Here is a 20,040-nt window from a genome sequence, read left to right as displayed (position 1 = left end):
TCCCTAATAATAATAATAATAATATACTTACAATTGAATCTTGAAACCAAAACAATCTACATGAACTGTAACTGAACTGCAAGAGCAATAATGTCACCAGGAGAAAATTCACCTGTCTCTGTAGGCCCTCTGGTTTATATAGTACACCCAATAATTCTTTAATTCAGATTTTTTTGTTGAATATTGTCATCTGTGCACCAAAAGCACGCTCATGTGTTAGTATATCACCGCTGAAGACTACAGATTCACAAACCTCTTTTGAATCTACAACACAATGGGGTACGACAAGATTGTGCATTTTTTTTGCTATATGTGTATCATGCCCTCAGTTGAATTTTCATTGGCATCAATTATGTCTGCGTTAATGAAAACTGTCTTTTGTTTGGCAATTTCTATAAATTCATGTGGAATGCACTTTGGTAACACTTTCTCCAAATGCTTCAAAGCAGCAAAATTTTTCACCAATATTTTTGCAACATGTTTTTGCAAATCTTGACGATAGCTAAGGATTTCTTCATTAGATGGTAACCAGTTTGAAGCTTCCAGATAAAGAATATCTGCAACTCTTCCAGAAAATGTCAAGTCCGGGGCTATAATTGCAGCCCGGAGGATCGGGCTGCTCTATACATAGAAGTTTAAGTGTTGGTGTATGGGATTGACGTTTGGAGTAGTTATTCAGAATTTTAGGTTAACTGTACATTAAAAAGATTTTACATCGGAATGTTCTCTCCCTTCATAAATTACGAGATAGGCAATATAATTACTTGCATGAAGTACATCTTCCAAAATTAATATATTTCCATATTTTATATACAGAGTTGCTCATAATTTACTATCGAGAAAACGATAGCTCCCTTTTTTAGAACATTAGATTTTACTTAGCGGATAAAAACGTACGTTACCATGGTTACATATTTTGTGTTTTATTTCATTAAGCAAATATATTTTTAATGATAGGTGATACGTGTGTCTTATTTTTTATAATTATTTTATGCAGCCAACATTTACTTGAGGAGATGATAAAGTTTAAAACGGTGTCGGTTTTTTTTTTGTTCGATTTTCATCCGATTAGAAGCTTTTCGTTACTTTTCTTGATAGTCTCAATCATACAGACGCACGCTTCTATCATGTTTTATCACGCAATTTGAAGCGATTTGATGATCAAGACGAATTTCCACTGGAGAATTTGGCGGCAAAACGATGTCGGAGGTGGTGACTTAATTTGGTGAAGTCTGTCAAACCAACGGAGTCAAAATGGTAAGACATGTAATGGGTAGAATTCATCAAGGCATTGGTAAGTTTTGTCCTTTCAATGGAATACAATGCACTGCTATTGCTTTTTTAGCTCTTGTAGTCTTAAGTGGCATGTCGAGGGATCGCCCACTAACATGGGTAGACGAAGTTACCCCCAGTGATATAGATAATCTAGTGAATGAAGGCACTTCGTTGTACGCATATATTGCCAGAGTATGGGGTGTTTCGGGATATCTGACACACAATGATTTACCAAGTTCTCTTCGAGATTAGATGCCACATAATATGCACTCTCCCAATTACAAGATTCAAACCGATATTTTTTTCGGTAGAATAGGTAGTAATAATGAATATAATTTGGGCAAAATACTGTAGAAAATTCCATGGATCAGGCGTCAATAATAATTAATGTTTACATCTAGGGGACTGACAATTTCCATTATTTGTGATCTTAGAAATGATAGGTATGCAATTTTTGATTCACATCAAAGAAATGAAAATGGTTTGTTGGATGAATCAGGAAATGCAGTTCTACTTTTTTTGACAGCATTGACAGCATACTTGATTTTCTAAATCGTGATTATTTTGGATACTCGTATGAATTAAGCCCAGTTATTTTTAACTATGATGTTCATCTGCAACCCCAGCCTCACTTTTTCCATTCATATGCAAAACAGACAGAAAAAAGTTTTAAGTTAGAAAAAAGCACCTATCGTAAAAGAAAATGCACATCTCAAGATGAAGCATTTGTAAGTACATGTAAAACTTTTCCAAGTACTTCTGATGTCACAAATGAAAACAGCATATTTAATAGCATTAATATGACCAATGTAGGTTACACTTGCACAGTAGAAACATCAAAACCATCAGTGGAATTCTTAAATTGTGATTTGCACAATTCTGAATATGAAGTTCATATTAGACAACCCTCCAGTTATTGCAAGTGTTGTGATAGAATTTTATTTCCTGAACAGATAGTTAATTTGAAAGAAATTACAGCTACTGCAGAAATGTTAAACTTGTCATATGATGATGTTCTCTGTCGTTACTGTCATGGAAGAATTAAGCAAAATAAAAATTGTCCATTGAGTACTAAGCTGAACAACCTTGATAATGGTCGTATACCAACAGAACTGTTAAAACTATCAATATTAGAGAAACGCATGACCTCGTGGTCAGTATGCTGAGAAGGGATTGGTACTAAACTTGCCAATGAATGTACAGGAAATAGCTGATCAGTTGCCCAGAAATTTTGAGGAAAATTCAACATTATCCGTGCATTTCTTACATAGTGAACCAGTTGTCAATAATTAACACTTCATCAGTTGCAAAAATTTGAGAGATGCTCTTATGTGGCTTATAGTAAACAACCCTCTCTATAAGGAAATCAAACTTAATCAAAGTATTGACATACTTACTCATCTGGATGATGAATTGTTAAATGGGTATGAATCGTCATATCATTTAGATGATAATTTTAATTATTCTACTTTGACACTTTTGGATGTAAATACACCTATACTAAATGCTTCTTCCTTTATAAGAGAGGGTGCTATTAAGGTTTCGAGCTCTACTCATCAACCTGTTAACATTTTTAATTTAACATCAGGAGAAGAAATGGCATTTCCCTGGCTTTTTCCATATGGAGTTAATGGCTTAAGACATCATAGAGATACCCATGTTAATCCCTCCATGTTTTTCAAATATAGGTTATATAATAGACATGCAGAGTTTAGATATAACTTAACATATTTGTTACACTCCTATGTTTCTTACAACGTCTCATTGCTTAAAAGTGAAATAGGAGTTCATATGCGTATGTGTAAAAGTAGAGATGACAGATTTACAGCCGCTGACGTAAGACATAGTAACCAGGCTTCTGATGTTTTGGAAAATTCGTACATGTTCATGAAGAACATAAAAGGGACTATTGCTTACTTCAAAAATGCACTTTATAATTTACTGTCAATGGTTCGATGTCTTGGACTCCCTACAATATTTTTGACTTTGTCTGCTGATGACAATCATTGGACTGAACTTGGAATGTGCCTTAAACACTTGACCTATGAGGAAGCATTCAGACATGGAAGTTTCTCATCATTTATGAAGGATGATCCATTGATGACAGCTTTGTGTTTTAATCGTCGTTTCAAATATTTGTTGAATGATGTGAGATTAGGGAAAGGACAGCCATTTGGACAGACTCAAGATTATTTTGGTAGAGTAGAATTCCCGAATAGAGGAAGTCCCCACATGCATAAGTTTTTATAGGTGAAAGATTTTCCAACAGAAGTTACAGAAAATAATAAACAATTTTTTCTGAGATATATTGATAAAACAATTCATCCAAATGTTCCAAAAAATGATTCAAAATTGTGTAAGTATGTGACTAAGTATCAAACACACTCTCATACTTTTTATTGCCAGAATCGACTAACAAGATGTAGGTTTCACTTTCCACATCCAGTATCACCCGATACAAAAATTGTCCAAAATATAGACATGTCTAAATCAAACAAAGGTAAATTTTATGTTCTTAGAAGTAATGATCAGTCTACCATGATTAATCCATATAATCCTGTTGTATTACGGCATTGGCGTACTAATATGGATGTCCAACTTGTCTGTAATGCAGAGGGAGTTGCATACTATGTCTGCAGTTATTTGTGCAAGTCTGAGCCAGAGGATTTAAAATCTGCATTAGGCAACCTGATTCTTAATGTATTTAAACAAAATCCAGATCTGGAAAAGCACAAAAAAATTATTACAAATTGGATTATGTGTTCTTAAGCACCGTCGTCTTAGCTCGCAAGAGGCGGCATTTAAACTTGCTTCACACTAGCCGCTCTTTTGTAAATTTAAATACTAGATTACCAGAAAAAAGATTTCGACTTCTCAAAGGAGCTCAAGAAATAGCATTGCTTGACAATAATAGCACTGATATATTTTATTCCAATATGTTAGATTATTATCAGAATAGGCCTTCAAGTATTGAAGCAATGTTATATTTCAAATTTGCATCATTCTATGTTAAAACTCAACCCTTAAAAGAGAACTCGCGCAAAAATGCAAGTGAAAGAATTTACATTCAAAAGTATGATATATACATGAGACCCAAAAAAAATCCAAACATAATAAGATTTACAAACTTGCCACTCCACAGTGATGGTTACTATTACAGTTTACTACTGATGTTACTTCCTCATCGAGATGAAAAGGAATTGACTCGTGATTTCCTAAGTGCTAAAGAAGCATTTGTTGCTAAACGACATCTTTTTGATGTTTCTGTTCCTTATGAAAAATTTTCATTTGTTGAAAAAATAGAAACTATTATGCGTCGTATACAAATGTGTGAACAGGAACTAGAAAACAGCCAGATTGATTTTCACTTGCAAGAAAATAGTCTTTTGAAAGTTTGTGTTCATATGATATAAGTGAAGTGTCGCATGTTACACAAACTGATAGCTCAGCTACATCATATTTACCATTTACTTCACAAGAACAACTGCATATGCATTCTTTACAGTGCTCAATGTCATTTGCGGAATATGAAGCATGTGTTATTAAGTTGTCAGAGACTCAATTATTTTCTCTTAATATGATTAAAAATCATTTTCAAACAAATCAGAAAAATTCATTTCATTTATTTATAACTGGTGGTGCCGGCACTGGTAAATCTTTTTTATCGAAAGTAATAATTGCATTTTTAGAACTTTACACATCTCGCATTCCTGGGGCTAAACCTGTTTTGGTTTGTGCACCTACTGGTACTTCTGCTAATGTCATTGTTGGCCAAACAATACATTCTGCATTTAAGATTCCAGTATCTAATTATGGAGAATATCAACCATTATCACCCTTTTGTTTGTCAAAGCTGAGAAATATGTATGTCACTTTTCATACACTAATTATAGATGAAATTAGTATGGTCAGTAGCACTATGCTCACTTATATCAGTAGAAGATTAAGTGATATTAAGCAATGTGAATTACCCTTTTGGGGATTAAACGTAATAGCTATTGGTGATTTTTTTCAGCTCCGACCTGTGAAAGCATCTTTTGTATTTGTAAACACCATATTGTGGGAATTATTTAAGCCAATTTTTCTGAAGGAAAACATGCGTCAACGAGATGACAATCTTTATGCCTCTTTGTTAAATAGAGCTAGAGTTGGTATGTTGACAAATAGTGATATCTCTTTATTAAAAAAAAGATTAATCAATCCTAATGCAAGTGGATATGAGACTGCTTTGAGGGTTTTTCCAACTAGAGCAAAAATAAATTCCTACAATGAATTTAGGCAAAATTTGCTGAGTAACAATATTGAAACATTGCATGCAACCCACTACTTTGCATCAAATGATCCAAATGCAGGAAATGATGTTCCTGATTTTTTTCATACCACAAGATGACAATGCTGCCGGTGGTTTACCATCATGTGTTAAGCTTTCCATTAATTCAAAAGTCATGTTGATCAGGAATCTTAATACACAAAACGGTTTAGTCAATGGTGCCATGGGCTATGTAGAATCTTTCACTAGATCTCGAAGTGGTAAAATTATATCAGTAAATGTGCTTTTTGATAATCGGATTAACAATCATAGTAATGCTACACAACAACTCTCACAAAGGACCAATGCAATACCAATTAAACAATTACACCATCAATTTATCATCCATGGACGACACATAGTAAGAGTGCAATTTCCAATCATTTTGTGTTTTGCATGCACTATACATAAGGTTCAAGGAATGTCACTGGACAAAATCTGTGTTGGTATTGGACCAGATGTATTTGAACGAGGAATGGCATATGTAGTTTTAAGTAGAGTGAAGTGTTTGGATGGTCTTGGAATAATTTCTTTTGATCCGAAAGTAGTTTTGTCTTATGATAAAGTTCTTGAAGAATATGATCGTTTACGTAAATTCAGTTACAGAAAGTAACTTCTTTTCCCTATTGTTAAAAATTGCACTGAACTTTTATTGAATTTCCAGTTACGTGTGTGCTTGAAATTCTAACCTTTGACAACCTATATTTTGTCGGGCTCTTGTTCTATCTTTACTACCAATAACAGAAATGTGTTAATTTTAGAAGTTCATTCAGTAGTGACCATGCAAAATTATACAAATTACAAACTGGCTAATTATAGTGGTGCAGCTTATAATTTAAGATCGCAATGGATAATGTATGAAACCAATTCATTTCTCTTGAAATTATGTCATATGATTCAAATTTGTTACCAAACTAGTAACTGGTAAAATTTGATTTTGAAAAAAATATTTACATAAATATTCATTTCCAATTGTGTTTCAGTAGACAATTTCTCTGTATTGAATGATTTTTTTCTAAGATACACAAATTAAATACATTTTCTTTGTACACAGTACATTTTACAATTAGCCATTTTTTAATCTTAAAAGTTGAAAATTGAAAAAATAAATGATAATTCATTTTCTGCAGAATAAGAGATTCAGTGGCATTTTAGTTTTTGTTGTTGAAGTGTACATGTATGACGGAAATATTTGACGTTTATTGTATTTACAGAAATCTTCATATACTCAGACATGCTTCACAGAAGCATCAATTCAGAGCTTTGTCTAACAATATATATATGATGCATATTTATGTATATTCTTAAAGAAGAATAGAAAATTGTCATTTCAAATCTGTTTATCATTAAGCATTATACTCTTTATTTAACACAGGAACAGAATGAAACATTACAGTGCAAAGTTCTAAAAAAGTCAAAAGAGCTTCAACAGTACACAAATAATGGCGTCCAAATGATGTTTTTCAACTTGGTCTGTGCAGATAAAACTAAGTTTTACAATTTAAGAGTTTACCAGAAACACAAGTTCAACAATATTTCTGTTGGACGATGCTACAAGTTTATAGACACTATCAATAAAGGTGAAAACAGATACTGGGTTGTTGCAAGCAGTTTGGTAGCATTCATTTCAAGAGTTGATGTTCCTGAAGAAATGCTGAAAGATATTCCACTCTTACCTGAGGAACAACCAGTAACAGGTGTAAAGAGAAAGCTGAATGAAGCAACTGCATGTGACGAAAGGTCAACAATTACGGGGAAAATTGTGCAGGTATAAATTAAACATATCAAACATGTAAAATATATCCACAAATGTATATCAGTGTTTTATTAATTTTAGTCATAAGTATCAAAATTTTAAAAAGGTTACTATTGGCAATATGTTAATTGGTTAGAAAAAGGTAATTAAGAAGTGGAATGGCACAGAACATTAACTTTACAAAATTGACTTGTACAGAATTAACAAAATTAATTGTACCAATAAGCCACCTTAATCATTATGCTATATTTTGTAGGCATCACCAGTAAAGTATAGACGAGAAAATTTAGCTGTAAGATTACTCAACATTAAAGACCCATCTGGAAAAGCAAAGGTTTGCTTATTTGGGGACAATGCTGAGATGAATTTTGAAGTGGATGATGGCGTTGAAATAAATGGCTTGTACCGGAAAACTTACATGGGAAGGCAGCAACTTACATCATCACGTGCCACAACTTGCAGAGTACGTTCAAATGATTTAAACATTCACTGCAAAAGTTGCTAATAACAACTGAACAAATTTTATTTTAAGAAGAAAAGCTATTTCATTAATCCCATTGAGTATTTTTTGAAAATATGTTTTACTCAAAATTCTTAGTTCACCAGACCCTTAAACTTTCATTTGTTTCACAATTAAAATCCACTTTGTGCAACTTTTTTTCTGCTTATCTAATGTCAACTTCCTCTTGAATGACAAGTATTCACATCTCAGCGGGGGGTAGTTAGTGCTAGTGAGGATTGGCTCACAATTTCTTGTTTTAATCATCAGAAGTAATTTCTTTTACAGTTCCAAGATGTTGAAGGCATTTCCATTACTCCAACAGGCATAATGGATGATGACGACTTTCTCCCAGATGACATGTGTGGTAAAAAAAAGCATTAAAATCCTAGTTACAGACATAATGGATTTTGATGTTTATCACTGCTGTCCATCCAGATGTACATTTACTCACATTTGGAAACAAACATTATCAAGCAAGACAATTAAAGACTTATCTTACTTTCATACAAGATACAGAAAAATATAGGGAAGATCCTATTCAAGTTTTCTTGATTTTTTTCCTTTAATACATACCCCACCCCACCCCCAAAAAACATCTTGTAATGTATTAAAGGCTTATCTTACTTTCATACAAGATACAGAAAAAATAGGGAAGATCCTATTCAAGTTTTCGTGTTCTTTTTTTCCCTTTATACCCCCCCCCCCCAAAAAAAAAAAAAATTGTCAAAAACAACTGCAATTTAATTAATGTCCTGACCCAAGGATCGTGAAGCATCTCAAGTCAAAAGTCAAAATCTTCATGTTGTACTTAAATATTTTAGAAGTCAAGTAGATCAAAATTAAAATATGTTTCATTATTGAAATAATAGAATTGCTGTTATTTGAAATTTTTAGAATAATTCAGTAATTAATAAACATTTTACAGACATTGGAAAATTTGACTTAATTCAAAGTTTCTTTCATGATCATGGGGCCTGGTTAAGGAGGCTGGGGTTCAAGAAATTCACCATCAGAAAATTGTCCTATATTTTCATAAGCAACTCTTCTCGGTGAGATGGGTTTAGTCTAAAAATGGCCACAACACCAAGCCCCTTACACATGATGTATTATTACATGTACTTGGTATATACTTATCCTCATTTATTCTAGGATGCTATGACAAAAAATTGGTAAATAACAAATGTCCGACATGTGGAAGGGAAGAGAAGCAGGAGAAAAAATCCTGTAGAGTTCAGCTACTGTATAAGCAAGAAATTAATCTTGCATCTAATGATGACTTCTTGGAGCAGATATCTGGTCTTCTACCTATTTCTTTTGAAGCCGATATCATTGACAACAAATTTGTAAACATTAAGTAATGTGCATGTGTTGAATAATTTTGATAACTACCAAAAAACATTGCCTTTTTCTTGACATTGTAAAGTGTATTTCTATTTTAATTGTACTTATTTCTTGTACTACAAGTTACATTAAGTAATGTGCATGAAAATGTATTGTTAGGTGTGACAAATGCCAAACAAAAATGTCTTTTACTTAAAATCATTTAAAATGTACTACATGTAACATTAAGTAATGTGCATGAAAATGTATTGTTAGGTGTGACAATTGCCAAACAAAAATGTCTTTTTCTTAAAATCACTTAAAATGTACTTCATGTAACATTAAGTAATGTGCATGCAAATGCATTGTTAGGTGTGACAAATGCCAAAAATAAAATGTCTTTTTCTTAAAGTCATTTTAAGTGTACTACATGTAACATTTAGTAATGTGCATGAAAATGTATTGTTAGGTGTGACAAATGCCAAACAAAAATGTTTTTTTCTTAAAATCATTTAAAGTGTACTACATGTAACATTAAGTAATGTGCATGAAAATGTATTGTTAGGGTTGACAAATGCCAAACAAAAATGTCTTTTTCTTAAAATCATTTAAAGTGTACTACATGTAAAATAAGTAATATGCATGCAAATGTATATGTGTGATAACTGCCAAACAATAACACTTTATTCTTAAATTCATTATAAAGTTAATTAATATTTTACTTCCAAGTATTTCTTGTACTACATGTACATGTAGTGGTCTTATATGGCAGACACAATTTTTCTTTCCCAAACCAGTAACATTATAATTTTTTTCTTTATTTGTAGCCACAAAATGTCCATTCTTTAGATGTTCTTAAGATTGTGTGGTTTTTTTTTTAAATTTGTTTCAGCAAATACTAGTATATTGTGCTATTGTGCTAGTATGTTTCTTGCCTACTGTACTTGTTATCTTTAATAAATTGTACAGACACATTTTATCAATTTTACTCATTTTTTCCCAATCTTTAGATATGTTATTTACCCTATATAATCATTTGTACTGTAGAGGTTATCAATCTCAAACATGATGTCCACATATCAATTCTTTTGGATCTGGGAGGTCACTTTGATTGATTAACAGGTGCTGAAAGATTAAACTCTAGGATTACTTATTAAAAAAGATTAAACTCTAGGATTACTTATAAAAAAAAAGAGTATTCACTTAAGTTTGGTTTTTTCACAAAAATGATGTCATTGGTACTTTCCTTCAAGTCCAAATTTAACAATATGGGAACTACAGGCACCTCTTAATAAAACAAAATTGTGTTTTCCTTATTTTTCGCGAGTACTTATTATCGCGAAATGGCTCTTTCACGTTAAATCACGAGAACAATAATTCGCGAGTGGACGGTTGATCAAGGGATTTTACATTGATTTCAGCACCATAAAAATAAAAGCGAGAAATTTTATTTCGCGAGTGGTGCTTCTCGCGTAATTACGCGATAATTAATTCCTCACGTATATTTAGGAATCTACAGTATTTCTTTCCCGGGCGACATTTGATGGCGACATCAATGTTTTCTTGTTCTTTTCTGTGCTAATAACACAAAGAACCAGTGCCAGCTTTTTCTCTATCGATCTGATGTCATGTCTCCGAGACTCACAAGTAAATCTAAGTTATCGCCAAGCACGTCTATCGCCTTTACAGGATTTTGTTTGGCTCTCTTGATTTTCTTCTTAAGTCTCTCCATTGATTTGTCGTGTGATGCTGTAGAATATATTTTTGAAGAAAAAGTTCTACTGGGTACAATGCAAGAATTGGAAACAGTTATCTTGTCACAAAAATGTCAATCCAGGAAGAATACTCCTTACTCTCAGTTAAAAATGTTACGGGAGTATTTGCAGTGCTGTGTGGCTCCAAGCTTGAATCATACAATGCTGTTGTTTCACACATCCATTTGAAAGAATATGCAACTTTGATTAAGCTGATAAAATGTCTACGTCAGCATAACTAAGATGATCACAAGGTAAGAGAACTACGAACGATAACTCTCGATTCCCGCCTAAATTTGGAACCCATTTAATTCAATATAAATGACAATTTGGTCATTAAAACTTACTTGAATACAAAGAAGAGCTCATTAGTAATTGCTTAATATTTTTCAGAACAGTGTCAAGAAGTAAATTGCTTTTATTTACAAGTCTTTTCAAATCGGGCTTTTTAACGTCACCAGATTTTCAGATACTCATAAAAAAATGGATAAATGACCCTTAAATCTTTCCGTATGTTTAACTTATGTAAAATTAAACATATATGATTGATAAAGTACCTATTTTTGTTTCTAATCTCATTTAAAATTGGTAAAAAAAATGACCATTTTTGCTGTTTTTAATTTGTAAACGCATGCCCCCCCCCCCTCCCGTGAAACAACAAAAGCTTTGGTATGAATTTGTGAAATAACAATTCATAATACCCGTAAAAAGAAATTTTGTTTCACAGGGGGGGTGGGGGAGATGTTTTAAAAATAATTTCCGTTTTCCGTTGATTTCTATAGTGAAAAACACAAGTTTTTCCAAAATTATAGAGTTACCCCTCCTTGTTTTCCCAAATAAATTATGTTTTATGAAAATTCACAAAAAATTGTACATAATTATTAAAAATCATTCAAATATGTCAACTTTTGAAAATTGACTACGGAGCATCTGTGTTTCACAAACACATCTTGTATTTCTAGTAAATTTAATATTTGATATAAACCTGCCAACGGTTTGACCACAGGCACCTGACGTTACTTATTTTTCTTTTAATAAAAAAATATAATTCATTTGGTACATGTAGGGGGTATATTTTTTTTATTCAAAGCCAAATAAGTAACGTCAGGTGCCTGTGGTTTTGACCACTGATCCAAGTTGCATGTCAATTATCGTTTGCAGAATGAACTTTAACATTGTCTACACCTATCGTAAGGGATTACTCAAACATTGTTAAATATTAAAAAGAAATATCATTGATATATAATAAAGAGGACCCTAGAATATTTTGAGGTTGATCTAGTTGATCCAAGCAATGATGCATAACTCCCAAAGGCCACACTTTGTTATCTATTCAGAAATGATTTAAAACCGAATTTTGAAGAAAAAAAAAACTGGATCCGAAATTCATTCTAATAACTTTGAATTTAAGCCTTTATGGCAGAACCTTGTCAAATCCTTACGATATGTCAGAGAACACAATCCTAACGTCTTTGCCCCTATCAAGAATTGATACAGTGTATGAATATGATATGTGCGTAGCTCTCTGCTAATATTAGGAGACAAACTAAAATTTCTAGAAGCTATACATTTTATTTTACATGTACTGAAAATCAACTATTATTTGCGACATCTTTTATTCGCGATTCTTCAGTTAAGAATACATCCGCGACTATTAATTTTCGCGACTGAGGCAACATTCTTCATAAATGCAAAGGTGAATAATTGGTTCGCGATAACGAATATTCCCGAGTAAAAGAAGGTCGCGAAACTCGCGAATATTTCTCGCTCGTGCATAAATGTTGGTTTACAGTAAGTGTATTCTTTGGAATGAAGACGCTGTCCTATAATATAAATATGTTCTACTTGCTGTGTAAACTTTGTATTGAGTTGCATAAACTATAAATTCATGTACATTTAAGTAAAATAAGCTCTTAAATCTTTAATTTTTGGAGAAAATACATACATGGCCAAGGTCATATTCTCTTAAAAAATCAGAATTTATGTATTTTTTGCAGGAAAAATCCATTTCTAAATAGCTTAAATCTTTATTTGTTTTAGAATCAATATATGTGAACTTACAAAACTTAACGATCATGCACAATTTTACTTACTCATTGGTTTCCATTACATTTCTTAGCAGATTATTGGTTAAGTCTGTTATCTCCCAAAGTTTAATCTACACTTTGTTAATATGTCTCCTGGGTCTTGAATTTTCAAACTTGACAAGAATAGCATTATAGCCTCAGTATTAGTTACATGCATTTCATGATAAAATTCTCCTTCCAGATGAAGCCATAGCTAAAGTGATTAGACACCTGACAAAGCGTGGTGTTAAGTATACGGCTCTCTATACAGCCAGGACCTCACAAGCTGTAAGTGTTTATAGAAGAAATCATATTTACAATACAGATTGTTGTTGTCAGAATATTAGCTGAGCACTTTTAAAAAATGAAACATGCTATTAATTTAACCTCTGTTTATCTAATTTTGCCAAATATGAAAAGTTAAGTACTTTCTGTGTTTGTAATTCAGATGTCGCTGTTGGAAAAAAACAGTCTAATATATACAGATGAATTTCACATTCAGAAGAGTTATCTCCCGTTGTCGGCGTAACACTGATTTTTCTCACTATAACTTTTGTAACTTACCTGTAAATATTTTCAACCTTTAAACGCTATCGGACAATTTTGATCCATTCCTGTATTGTCATAGTATGGGGCAACATAAAAAACATAACAAACATATTCATACAGATTTCATTTGTAAGTCATTACCCCATGAAGTTGATAATGGTATAGAGGGAAAACAGAGTCTTACGCCGGTTGACCCCAGATTTTTAAATTTGAAAGTCGTCTATTTATTTCTTTTTTTTCTTTTGCATCATATGGAGAGAGTTATGATTAATCATATGTTTGAATCGTATGTCTAATGTTGAATATAATATTGTAAACATTGCGAACGGAACGCTAATTAACTCTACATGTTTGCTGATGTACATGCGATCCATCACTGTGGTGTCCTAGAATAAAACTTATATCAGTAACAAAACAGATGATGTTATTAAGACTTCAGTCAGTATATTCTGTTCGAATGACACAACCAAGTTAGATTTAATAGACGCTTTCAGTTTTCAAATTTTTAAGCAAGTAACTCCTTTTTTTCTTTTGAATATACATGTGCATTTTTTTTTAAAAAAAAATTAAGACTTCATTTTATTTTTCTAACACTTGATTTTTTTTTCAAATTGAATTTTTGCAGTAAAATAAGTTAATATTTTTTTCGAAAGTCTGACTCGAAATAAATAGACTGTGTGAGAAATGATAAAAATTATTGCATTTGTGTTTATTTTATAGCTTGAATTTTGGTTCCAAGGCTGATACAGGTGACCAAATGATATTAAGGTAAATTTTGACTGAGTCTTTAAGATATATATTAGTAAATTTGCTTTTATTTAACAAATTTTTGGATACTTTCTAGGAAGAATGATAAAATTATTCAATATAGCATTTTTTTAGATACAGGTCATTTGTATATATTTCTTAAACTGAAGGCAAAGATATAAGATGTAAACATGCATTTCACATTTTCTGAAAGAATCAAAATAGAATTGTTAATATGTAGCAGTGATTATTGCCCTGACTATTATTACCGAATTATTAGTCTACTACATGTACATGTATTAGCAACAACTTTTTTTGTAATTGTCAGTATGAAATCATGCTTAACTATTAATTTTTGTGAATAATGAAACCCTCTACGTAGATACAGCGAAACCTGTCTAATCCGACATGCCCTGGGAAACAAATTTTTTGTCAGAATAAACAGGGTGTCGGATTATCATGATTATACGGTACATAAGGGAATCATTAAAATGGGATCTGAATACAGGTTAAAATTCATAGTGAAACAAATTACAACTGTGTTGATTATACAGTTTTTATTGTGCTTAAAATATAAACTACAGTGTATATCATCTTTTTACCATTAAGAGGTTTGGCTTCCTTTGTATTTTGTACACTTCCATGTTTTGTACAATATTATTTGACTTTCTTTGTAATTTGTACATGACCTCATTTTGTACATTACAGCATACACATGGCAGTAGGTAATGTGTCAGGCTACTGGAGTGTAGTAGAGGCCAATCTGACTGTGAAGGGCCAAACCAATGACTTCTCCTTAGACAGTGTGTCTGCTCCAAAGGGATTCTCCTATCACTGCTCCAGCTTAGGAAAATCGGGCAACAGCACGGGGGCCAACATCACGGTTTCCTTTGATGGATTCCAGGTAAGGTAGCAGGATGTTTAGGGCGGGTTTTGACAGGGGACTATATTTTAGTCATTTAAGTATGTTATTATCTTCTTTCAGTACAAAGAAGGTATTTTGAAGGAAATTTAAGAGGTAGAAATTACTTAAACCACATAGTGTGAAAAGTTTCAGTTTTTAATCTTTTAAACAAATTCACATATGCGGAGTTAAAGCTTCCTTTTAGAAAAAAATCACTCATTAAAATCAGTCTTCCTTGGTTTGTATTCCAAATACTTTTTGAGTAAGTGTAAAAAAAAAATGAAGATGTTTACCCTTAAAAAGTGACCTCAAATGTACAAAGTTCATATGTAACGTCATGCGAATCGATCCATTTTTGATGCAAGCCATTGTGACAGAGATGGATTGATGCACGCAAACTCAGTTTGAATGATATAAAGTTAATTTTCTGTCCAATCAAATGGCACATTCATACATGTGATATGTACAGGCGGTACGCAAAATGTACAGTTTTTTTAGAGCCCATTCATCGTGTACCGGCGGGACACCAAAATTCACAGAATATGAAAATTTGTAAAGTATTTTGAATTTCTCGCTAAATGCCGCCATTTTCCTCTCATTCTCGCTCGCGAGACACTGGAAACGTCACCTGTGTTTGACACTTGACCTTCTGATAATTGTGTAGTGTACACAAACCATCGCGTGTGAAGGTGTGAACTGCCAATTAGGATAATTATCTTCCTATAAATCCGTATCAAGATACCCCTTTAGGTAGCTTTATTTTTAAAGGGGTACTTAATTATAACTGTTAATGTTTCGTAACTTGATTGAAAAAAAAAATAAGCCAACTTCTATAGTTGATATACATGAATCTGCTGTTGTGTTCCAGACAACAGTTCTTATTTTTATCATGTGACAATTGTCTTTTACATTGCTGCACAGGTTTTGTTCCAGTCTCCTTTTTCTTCTCTCTTCAGTCAATATTACATTATTTTAATGTTTTCAGCTTTTGACATTGTCTGTTGGCTTCTTTTATATTACATGTACATTATTATGTTCACAGCTTTTGACATTGTGAGTTACCAGTTGTCTGGTGGCTTCTTTTATATTACATGTACATTATTATGTTTACAGCTTTTGACATTGTGAGTTACCAGTTCTCTGCTGTCTTCTTTTATATTACATGTACTTTATTATAATGTTTACAGTTGCAGCCATTTGATGTTGTGAATTACCATGCAGCTCTCGGCTGTCTTATATTACATGTACATTATTATAATGTTTACAGCTGCAGCCATTTGACGTTGTGAATTACCAGTTCTCGGATGGCTGGGACTGCATCCCCTTCTTCACCGAGGTGATCTGGATGGGAATTTTGTTTCCATGGCATGGTCCTCCTCATTCTCCTCCATGGTTTTACCATGTTGACCTCGGTCACCACCCAGGATAGATTTGATGACCCCAAGGGCAAAACTATCACTGTCAATGTCAATGAATAGAGAACTAATTCACATTTGTTTTTATATTTTTGTTACTTAACATTCCTTAAAAGTTAGATTAAGCTTTATGAATATGTCTCTGAAGAAGGTTTTATCTGACTTTTTATAAATCAAAAATGACAGTAAAATTTTTGTTTATTGCTTATTACATGAAACTGTGTAAAGAATTTGCTAAATTATTATTATAGGGTAATTTTTTTTAAAGTAATTTGTCAAATTGATTTGCTTATGAAATCTGTGATGTGATTTATTTCTTATTAAAATTTTCTGAAGATAGAAATGCTTTATTGATTATCAAAACTCACTGATGGTCATATAAATTATTCATTAGGCATGAAAAAATTGATTTCTACAAAACCTTTTTTTTTCACATTTTGATGGGAGGTGGGGGATTGGACATATTAAGAGATCAAAGTTTTACAAGGAAGATATTGGATAAAATGAAGATTGTAAGATTATATAGAGAGAAATGTTCTTTTTAAGAGCATTGGGACCATTATTACATAAAATTTTTAATATGGATATAATGCAAGTGCCAAGTTTGTTTAAATCAAGGCCTATCAGGGTAGGGTGGGGGCCACAGCAGGTTTTCAAAGTGGGGATGTTTTTTGGGAAAAATACTGAGCCCGTTCATTTTCCATCAAATGTCTCAAAGTCACTTTTTAGTAGCAATTTTCAGAGCTCTCTGGTAGATGGTAAAAAAATGATGGCTAGAAAAGGAGAGCTTGAAACTGTCTTTAAAAACAAGACGCATATATTTCAAAATATATTTTAAGAAAACCGAAATCCTCCTTACCAACCGTATTTTTCTAATCGGATATTGATTTGCTAGAATCTAAAGGTAGTGCAGATACAAGTTTCTTTAAATCATGGCCAATGATGCCATAATATTGAAATACTTGTACATGTGAATATAGAAAATATACAAGTATTGAGGGATGATTTTTCTTATGAACAAGGCCAAGATTAGTCATAAATTAGTAGGCAAGCACCCAGATAGAGAAAATAATTCAAATTATGTATTCCATTACCTTATCTTTGCCTAATATAATGTTTAGAACATTTTAATCTATTTCAAATTGCATTTTGCTATTCACTTTCTATTTCCATTTATTTCATCTAATTATATCAAAGGTCAGATCATGCTAACTGCATAGAACTACCAAAATTAGAACTCTTTAGTGAGCAGTGTTTAGAGCTTCTTTAACTTTCATTTTGTTCATTTTTCAGAAAATAAGTCAAGATTTTTCGGACCATGTTTTTGCTGAGGCTAGCATGGGTGCTGCTTCTAGCGGTGTGTTTCTTGTGACTTTCTCACCTACTCTGTATATACCTACATGTATCATAAAAACGACCAAATATAACTGTTTAAAATCTAATTATTAGTATAAAAAAATTAAAAACTTGACATGCAATTCTCTTGATTACAACGTTATAGTATTTAAATTCTAGTTTATTTGTTATCTGTGATATTTTCCAAGGAAATATCTAACCATGGGGACTAATCCATAATTTTGCTCACATACCAAACTGTATGTATGATGAGTTCAGTCTCTCTCATTATCACATTTAAAACTTAGACCTGTGTACACTTTTTACAAAGTAGTGACTGATGATTGAACTGTAGATGAAATGTAAAAGAGTTCTAGGTATCAAATTTTCCAAATTTTAATTCATACCTCTCGGGTCAAGATAATTTTTTATGCTGTAAGCCTCGATCAATATTGATATTTTTCTGGGGAATAACACACCATATTCACTACTGAAAGAGTCCATAATTGTATAATATTTGGTTTTTACTTGTGGATAAAATTTAATATTTTCCTATTTTAGAGATGGACATTGTTCATGAGCGATCTGGAAATCACAGCGAGGAACTCCAGTCTGCTCCTCAAAACATCAATACACCAGTTCTTCATACATCAACTGAGAACGGAGATTTCGAGAGGACTAAGCTACTTTTGGAAAAATCCCCAAGTAAAGTAAATGATATTGATGATCGTGGGTGGTGTTCTTTACATATTGCGGCAGAGAAAGGAGATCTTCGCATTTTCCAGCTTCTCGTGGATAAAGGAGCTAATCCCTCATGTAGCACTAATGCTATTTTAACTACACTGCATATTGCCTGTTTGAATGCTAAATATGACATGTGTCACTATATACTGTTAAATTTCCCTTTTTTAATAAAAAATGTGGATAATCGATTATGGAATGCTGCACATTTTGCTGCTCAAGGAGGAGATATTCGTATTTTACAGCTTCTTGCTGAAAAAGGGCTCGCCATTAAAGAAAGCACTAAGAATAAATGCACCATTCTTCATATTGCATGTAGAAAAGCAAATTATGAGATGTCCCAATATATACTGTCAAAGCATCCTGAATTGCTAGATAATCTCAACGAATTTGGATGGAGGGCTGCACATTATGCTGCAAAAGGAGGAAATATTCGCATTTTACAACTTCTGAAAGACAAAGGTGTCTCTCTCAAATTAACCACAGAGAACAAAGAAACTTTACTACATATTGCATGTCTGTACGCTAGATACGAGATATGTCAATTTCTACTGTCAGTATGCCCAGACAATCTACAAGACGTGGATGAACAAGGATGGAATGCTACACATTTTGCTGCACAAGGAGGGGATATTCGTATTTTACAACTTCTAACTGACAACACGCTATCTCTCAAAGAAACAACTCACGAAAAATGTTCTATACTCCACATTGCATGTAGCAATGCCAGATACGATATGTGCAAGCACATACTAAATGTACTTCCTGAAATCCTACATGATGTCAATGAATGGGGGTGGAATGCTGCACACTATGCTGCACAGGGAGGAGATGTTCGTATTTTACAGCTTCTTGCTGAAAAGGGGTCTCCATTAAGGGGACCACAGAAGATAAATGTACTATTCTTCATATTTCGAGTAGTAATGGAAATTACGAGATGTCCTAATACATACTGTCAAACTATCCTGAAATGATAGATAGGGTCAACGAATTTGGTTGGAGGACTCCACATTATGCTGCAAGAGGAGGAAACTGTAATATTTTACAGCTTCTGATAGACAAAGGAGTCTCTCTAAGTGTAACCACACACAGCAAAGAGACATAACTACATATTGCTTGTTTGTATGCTAGATACGAGATATGTAAGTATCTACTGTCAGTATTCCAGGACAATCTACAAGACGTGGATGAGCGAGGGTGGAATGCTGCACATTTTGCTGCACAAGGAGGAGATGTTCGCATTTTACAACTTCTTGCAGACAGAAATCTATCTCTTAAAGAAACAACATATGACAAGTGTACTATACTTCATATTCCATGTAGTAATGCCAAATACGATATGTGCAAACACATACTGCAAATGCTTC

The 20,040-nt window shown here is 32.7% G+C and overlaps 1 protein-coding gene and 1 pseudogene across 1 annotated transcript; both read left to right on the top strand.

Annotated features, from left to right (window-relative positions):
* The first annotated feature begins 1,050 nt into the window (after positions 1-1,050).
* Positions 1,051-9,825, top strand: LOC133194443 (uncharacterized; annotated as a pseudogene).
* Positions 9,826-18,495: 8,670 nt separating this feature from the next.
* Positions 18,496-19,647, top strand: LOC133194920 (receptor-interacting serine/threonine-protein kinase 4-like). The gene has a single exon (XM_061330818.1). It carries the CDS (start codon positions 18,496-18,498, stop codon positions 19,645-19,647), a length of 1,152 nt encoding a protein of 383 aa, XP_061186802.1.
* The last annotated feature ends 393 nt before the right edge of the window (positions 19,648-20,040 follow it).

This window comes from Saccostrea echinata, unplaced genomic scaffold (assembly GCF_033153115.1).
Source record: "Saccostrea echinata isolate AGI-Se365-2 ecotype Australia unplaced genomic scaffold, CSIRO_AGI_Sech_v1 ptg000029l, whole genome shotgun sequence".
Taxonomy (NCBI): domain Eukaryota; kingdom Metazoa; phylum Mollusca; class Bivalvia; order Ostreida; family Ostreidae; genus Saccostrea; species Saccostrea echinata.
Note: the sequence above shows the minus strand (reverse complement) of the source record. Positions and strands in the feature narration are given on the sequence as shown.